This window comes from Anguilla anguilla, chromosome 9 (genome assembly GCF_013347855.1).
Source record: "Anguilla anguilla isolate fAngAng1 chromosome 9, fAngAng1.pri, whole genome shotgun sequence".
NCBI classification, from domain to species: domain Eukaryota; kingdom Metazoa; phylum Chordata; class Actinopteri; order Anguilliformes; family Anguillidae; genus Anguilla; species Anguilla anguilla.
In genome coordinates, this window is record NC_049209.1 from 37317887 (window position 1) to 37325603 (window position 7717).

At 40.2% G+C, this 7717-nt stretch overlaps 1 protein-coding gene across 2 annotated transcripts in view; it reads right to left on the reverse strand.

The window, feature by feature from the left end:
• dtx2 (deltex 2, E3 ubiquitin ligase) overlaps nucleotides 1–1727 on the reverse strand; it is a 49874-nt gene extending 48147 nt beyond the window's left edge. The window contains exon 1 of one of the 2 annotated variants that reach the window (XM_035433685.1): nucleotides 291–1727. In XM_035433685.1, the coding sequence (XP_035289576.1) occupies nucleotides 291–603 (313 nt within the window). In that variant the 5' untranslated portion in view covers nucleotides 604–1727. The remainder of the gene's footprint in view (nucleotides 1–290) is intronic. The other variant, XM_035433683.1, reaches the window with a different exon arrangement.
• Between the last annotated feature and the right edge of the window lie 5990 nt (nucleotides 1728–7717).

Below are 7717 nucleotides of genomic sequence, written 5' to 3' on the forward strand. Positions count from 1 at the left end.
CAGACAATTTGGCATGATGCCTAAAAATAATTTGTTGTCAATAAAGCACTAAGCAGTGGACAGGGCAGTTACTACACACCCAATTCGGAAAACACCATTAACTGAAACCGGTATAGTCAGTTTAAACGGTGATTTGCAACGATAGGTCATTAACACAAAGCACCATAAATTACAGACAATGGGAAATGGTTGTAGTTTAAAAAATATATATAAACATGGAAATTCTACCGTGCTTTAACCAATACTAGCAGTTCGGTTGTTGTAAAGTCAGCTAACATTAGGTAACTTACCAGTATCTTGGCGGAACTGTTTGAGACTTGGGATGTCAATGATGTAAGAGGCCAAGTTGGGGTCTGACTGTCCCAAAGAAATGCTTGTGGAAGCTGGTCCCACACTTCTCAGTCCTCGCTGATGCAAAAGACATTGTTCGATAAAACTGCTCACTTTGCCGCTGTACGGCCTCCAGTATCCTGCATCATCTTGCCATTCCCAGACAACCACCATAGGCTGTAACTGTCCACGAGTACCAGAGGACGTTGTAGTCGGGGGAGGCCCGGCCCAAGACCCGCTTACCCCCGGTACAGATCCAGAAGCTGCAGCCATTCCCAACTCCTAAATCTGCGAACACTTGACGATAATCCCTGCTAGTTTGCTAATCAGAACTGTCCAGCCAGTCAGATTGTCCTAAATAGCGATAGCTACAGCAAATAGCTAGCAAGCTAACTTGTGTTTGTAAAAAGCTAGCTACAACCACATATCATGGAACATCACTTTGTAGTCAGCTGCCAATAGTATTAATGTTACCTTATGCTGTCTAGTCGGATACACCGTATAATTTGAATATCAAAAATCTCAAACGGGTAGCAACACAACTAAATAACGAGCTATTCTGGCTTGTAAGTTAGCTATGCGTATGTAGCGAACAAGCAAACCTAGCGTTACTTAGCTAGTTAGACTATCGTAATACATTGTGCGCTAGAATACCACTTGAAACACGTAACGTTACATGTAAAACCCGAACACCCAAATTCCTTTCCGCTTCGACAGCTGGTTGGATTTCATAATTTAGCTGAAAATGTCACACAGATGAAAGCTAACCAACCTAAATAAAAGCCATGTTTACGTTAGTCTAAATGTTTAAATAAGAACCAGCTGGATAGCTAACGTTAGCCAGATATCTCACCAAGAACGTTCAAACCAGCGACCACTTCCACGCTTCGAGATTTGGGGACTTTCCGTCTTGGGTAAACACTGCTTGGGATCAGGGACGTGCAGAGGGGGTGGCTACAGTGGCTCGAGCCGCTGCCCCTTTGTCCTCCTTGGCTGAAATGCCCCTCTGGACCAAATAAATAAATATTATTATTACTGTTGTTGTTGTGTTGTTGCTGCTATTATTGTTGTAATTGTGATTACTGTTATTAGGCCTAATTAAATCTCCGTAGTCATTATAAAACTAAAATGTAGTGTGTCGACGTCGGGGGACGGGGGGCTTTTTCTTGGTTTGAGCCCCTACCCCTGAACATGTCTGTGCACGCCCCTGCTTGGGATAAACGGTTTGTACTTCGTAAGTATAGACATGCATATCTAACGAGACAGGAAAACACGCCCTCGACCAAAGCGAGTAACATCTAGGGTGCGCCCTGCTTTCCTCCTCTCCGTGCCCCGGAAACCGATCGTTGTGTTCTCCTTCCCCCCCGAATGTTGGCGGAGGCTACTGCACTGAACCATGAACTGAACTAGAAGGGCAACGTGGTCACGTGGTTCCATTATATTCAATTCGATACTTCCGCATGTCGCACCACCGCAATATGGCTGCCACCATAGACATATATACATAGACTCCACATTAGCCGCTGGATCGTACGTCAACGTCGCCGCCATATTGGACCAGGCAAAACTGACCTGAAAAGAAATGCAAGTAAACGATGGAGCTGCGGTTTTTCTGGATAAAAAGCACTGTAACGTTTACATTTCTAAACCGATTTCAATGAGTCGTTTTTATATTCAAGGGTTTATGGTCTACGTGGAGTACAAAAAAAGTTTTACCTCCAGTTACTGAGAATCTCGATAGTTAGGCTATAATCGCTAGACGCTCAAGAGAGGAGTGTGTATCAACGTTAGGTTTACATGAACTGAATTAGCCTACTTACGTGGTGGAAAATAATTCATTGTCATAAGGAATTGTCACAGTTAATTTTAAGCTGGCTAGAAAGTAATAAATGCATTATAACATTTAGATGCTGATTCTGAAACGTTTTTCTTTAGAACATGCTTGTGTTTTTCACTGCTTGCTAGCTAACTTGAGTAGGATTGTAAGCATCAAATAACCTTGATTGTAAGGCTAGCTTTGCTTGTTAGCCACCTACCAATGTTTTCTTGCAAGTCGTGTTTTGATTTTGAACTAATTAAACGGAACATAACTACAATAATTTTACAATTTAACATAGCTAGAAAGCAAATGGTTAGCCTGAAACTATTTGGGGAAATTTGGACATTTAATATGTTATGTATGAAAATAATAAATCAAAACACAAATTTAATGTTGTAAGAAAAATTATAATTATAAAGATACAAAAAAGATACAAAAATTACACACAATATAGGCTATATTGCCCCACCTAAATTAAATAAGCTGTATTCCAAAGCAGTGCTACCCAATGTTTCCTCAGTTGTTTCAAGTCACTTGGCCCTGTGTTTTTTCATCTTACAATTTTACAATGTCATTCAAACTTTGTGTCAGATCAAAGTGTGAAATATTTCTAATTGCCTCATGCAACACATATAAATTAATGTACAAAACTGCTGGTGAATAACTACAGGAAGCATATTCCTCCAGAAAACATGTTTATACTTGCTTGTCAACTTCATTTTACTAAATGTACAAGTTCTTCTATATTTGCTAGTTACAATAAATACTGCATGTAAAATGCATATTGTACATACATACATACAAAACTTCTTTATCCCCATGGGGACATTTCCCTCGCAGCATGTTACATTGCATTAACAAACAGACATTTATACCAAGAAACATACAATAATTCACGCAACAGAAAGGCTGGGCAGCTAAATACACATACCAATACAAATTGGACATATAGACACCTATTCAATCAATCTTGACTCTCACAAACCCATCCATACATATGTTTGGCCTGTCTATGTACTGCATTTGTATACACACATGGCCAAGCGACTTGAAACAATTGAGGAAACATTGAGTAGCATTGCTTTGGAATACAGCTTATTTAATTTTGGTGAGGCAAGATAGCCTATATTGCTTGTAGTACAGTAACTTGGCGTCAGCTTGATATAAATACTTTTAATGGCAGGCCTAGATTTTGCAAGTTTGAATGAATAAGTTATAGACAGTGTATGTCTTGTATGTGTCAGTAACTTTGCATTTTGTACGTTGAAAACGTGTTTTTCATGAGATATTTCTTTTTGCAAAGCATTTTGTTATGAGAAAGTGAGAAATGCGAAGTGACGCTTTAAGAAACGGTTGTGGATTATGGCTATCCTTGTGTGAATTTGTACAGTCTGATGAGCGTGTACCGTTTAGCACTTTCGCTTTGCTATATTTTTAAAACAGTGGCTGTGACAAAGGGTGCGGTGGCGTATAAATGCATCAGAAACACAGCTACAATATGGTCAGTGTATGTACTCACAGATTTGACGGCCATCCAACCAGCCTTGATTGACAAAATAATCAGCAAGCCCGTAGAATTAGAGCTCCCTAGGTCGCAACTTGTGTACCCTTCTGTCCTGTTCCGTTTGCTGTTATTTCATGGAGATGCACTTTTAGTGTTGTAAGGTTTATAATACAAGGCATTTTGATAGGCTTATCAACAGGTAGGAGTCCTCTTTGCTGTTTTGCTAGGTTAGATCAGTCAGCTTACGTGAGAACTGGAAGTAGTAGAATGGGAAAACTTGATAGTGGAGAATAGGAGCAGACACATATGTCCCAGCAACCTTGCATAGGCGTATATGATAAAATAACAATAGTACAAAAGAAACTAAACAATTCCTGCAGAAATTGTGAAGTGTGGTTGCCGCCAATACAAAGTCGACTTTGTGCTGAACAGAGCTTTATACATTATGCCACATTGGGCATAATGGGCCTCATTCACCAATATCTTCCTAAGTTTTTCCTTAAATTTGTTCTTGAGAAAATTCCTAAGAAAAGTCTACGCCAGATTCACAACGTGTTCTTAAACTGCAAACTTGTTCGCACGTGTTCTTAAAATGATGAATCCCATTGTCCTCTTAAGTGTAAAGCGCGTGCCAGTTGTTCCTAATTAGCATAGGTAAACGCCCCGCCAATCCTCATAAAAGGGCATGAGACTGCAGGGCCGTGTGCACACACAGAAATCGAAAAGAAAAGTTGAGAGCGAACGAAATCAGTAATGCCCAAACGAAAATTTAAAGACGGTGGAGCACCGGACTCCAAACGTAAGGAAAACTTCAGTAGTTCTGAAGTGGAGGTTTTGCTGCGGGAAGTGAACACCAAACGACCTGTCATATTTAGTAGCGTCAGTAGTGGAGTAAACCCGGAGTAAAAAAAACTCGGAGTAAACCCGTTGCTGCACAAAACACTGCACAAAAAATGTATTGACAGTCATTTTGGTGTCACCCCCCTAGTGACGCCTCTGAATAAGTGTTTTCTTCTTCAACATGTCCATGTGTTTAAAAAGTGTTACCTAAGTGCTTAGGTTTGTATTCAATATATAAACATTTGCTTTTGCAGTATAGACCAAACACTGCATAATTGAAACCCCCAAAATAAAAGGTCACTACAATGGTTTGATTTTTATCATTTACTCCCGCTGAGGCAACCACCCTCTGAGGCAGAACCTGGCACCTTAATGCTTTGTAAAATAATGAAAATAATTATTTAAAAATATTATAAATGATAAAAATATTATTGTAATTTAAATCCTATAATATTATACAACTGTAGAATTGAAGAAAACACAATAACCAATAACTCAAATGTGCGTAAGTGTGCTCTTGAGTGTGCGTAGATTCTGTTCTTACCTAAGAACAAATCCCAAATAAGAAAACTGGTGAATGTCAGAATCTCCATGAAAGTTGCGTAAGTGGGTTTTAAGAAGAAAATTCTTCTGAAGAACGGTTGGTGAATGAGGCCCAATATTCTTACATAAGTATTCAGTATTACTTTATTGTCCAGCAAATGTCCCGCAAAATCAGCATGCTGTCCTGCATTTGGAACATATGGGTGTTGCTAGGATGTTGCTATAGTGTTATAGGCGGTTGCTAGGGTATTCTATATGGTTGCGAGTGTGTTGCTAGGTGGTTGCTATGGAGTTCTAGGCAGTTGCTAGTGTGTTAATATGTGGTTGCTATGGTGTTCCAGGTGGTTGCTAGGGTGTTGTATACGGTTGCTAGGGTGTTCTAGGAGGTTGCTAGGATGTTACTAGGTAGTTGCTATATTGTTCTAGGTGGTTGCTAGGGTGTTGCTAGGTGGTTGCTATGGAGTTCTATGCGGTTGCTAGGTAGTTGATATGGTGTTCTAGGCAGTTGCTAGGGTGTTCAAGGTGGTTTCTAGGGTGTTGCTAGGTGGTTGCTATGGAGTTCTAGGCAGTTGCTAGAGTGTTAATAGGTGGTTGCTAGGGTGTTGCTAGGTGGTTGCTATGGAGTTCTAGGCAGTTGCTAGGGTGTTAATAGGTGGTTGCTATGGTGTTCTATGAGGTTGCTAGGTTGTTGCTATTATGTTCTAGGCGGATGCTAGGTCTTTACTGAATCTAATGAGGTGACCCAAAATTCTCTTTGACAAACGGTTCAAAAGTTATGAAATATCTGACATCGGCCAATCAGGAAAAGGGGTGGGGCTAACCTACACCAATGGACAAAGGACTCTACTGGTGCGAAGTTTTGAGGGGCGGAGGCGCGGCCATTGCTCCTGATATTTTGCGAGGAACTTCTGGGGGGCATGGACTCGCTTCTATTTAGTACGTCTGCTGTTCTCGCTCTCTCCTTGTTAGTATCCTCATCATCTGACGTCATGATTATTTTCTAACTGCAATGCTGGTCGGGTGACTGGCTGCAATAATAGGAATTATTTGCAACGTTAGCAGTGCGCGATTCAAAGTTTGAACAGGGAGTCTCCTTAGCGTTTGAGTTACTGCAGCTAAATTACTCCATCAGTTATTCACACGTCTCGTAACAAGGCTAAATCATATGTGAGCTACTACTATGGCTAACTATATACACAAATTTCTCTAATTAGAATATACCCCTTGAAATGCATCATCTCGTAAAGTTACCGAACATGTTTTAGCGCATTATATGTTAACATTACGGTCACATTTGTGCTTGATTATTACTCCCCACTTCCCATTTTACCACACCAATGCAGCGTTACGCCTCGGGGGATAATAAAGTACCGCTGCGTATCAGTGGATGTTGAGTGGGTCGGGGAGGGGTTACAGAACCACAAGCACAAGGTCGTAGCATCTTGTTCAATCCGAGGAATGTAGTTTAAATACAGAATAAGTGTACGGTATTGTTTTGTATTAATTGATTGTTCTCCGTAATTCAATTACAATAATTTTGTAATTACAATTTTGTGCACAATACATTAAAGATACAACTATTTTGAGCTGAGACATTCATTGTACCTTTTTTCACCCACCTCCCACCGGATCTCAGGGTCCACCCACCTCCCAAATTCCAATTTAACCCCTGCTCTTAAGGTTAAATATTTCCTCTAGACTGAGTTGATGTGCTCACAGTTCCAAGGAAGTACAATCTATCAACACTGTTACTTTATGGATGGTATATGTTTAATTACCTTATGCAAATAAATGCAAAGATACAATTATGACACTTGTCTTTCTGCCTTATATTAAGTATTTGGCCATTTAATCACAATTGAAATGGCTCATTCTTCAGGAGAAAGCAGTGGAGGAAATTGTAAGTACATTATTTACTGATATTAATATGTGTGAATTACTGTCATGTGAATTTACTATGTTGTAAAAAATCTGAGATTTATTAAAACGCAGTAGTTCGTGCTTCTGCATCAACACATCTCTCTCAGTGACACTTTTCAAACCCGAAACCCCAAAGAATGTACTGTTCTTCGTCAACAGTACATTCTGATAATATGTCCTGCTCCAACTGCCCCATCACATCTTCTTAAGAGTGCAGAAACTCTCCTTGCCATGGTATTTGCGCTTAATTGCACATCTGATATAGCAGACAGGATTTCAGGACCGTTTTTGTGATCTTTAAATAACGACTCAGCCACGAGAGTCATTGCATCGTTAACAAAACCCCCATCTGTAAAAGGTTTTTTATGTTAAATGATGGGCCACTTTGAATGACGCTTTGGTTGCAGCCACGGATTTCTTCACTGGTTTCGTGAACACCGATTGCTGCCGTTGCAATCCCGCTTCCAACTCGCTCACCTTTTCAGACCGCAGGCTGCTACCAGAAGGAAAATCACGGTCAAACTTCTTGTGAAGTGTGGTGAAGTGCCGCTCGACATTACATCTCTTCCCGACTGCAACGCTAGCTCCACAAATTAAGCACACGCACCTGTCTTTTACACTTGTGAACAGAAAATCGGTCTCCCACTCTTGATGGAAATGGTACGTTTTCTGCTTTTTCTTTGATCAACCTGTCTTAGCACTCATGCTTTTATCTTCCGTAAAAGAAAATCCTATAAATCCTATATTTGAATTGCGCTCAC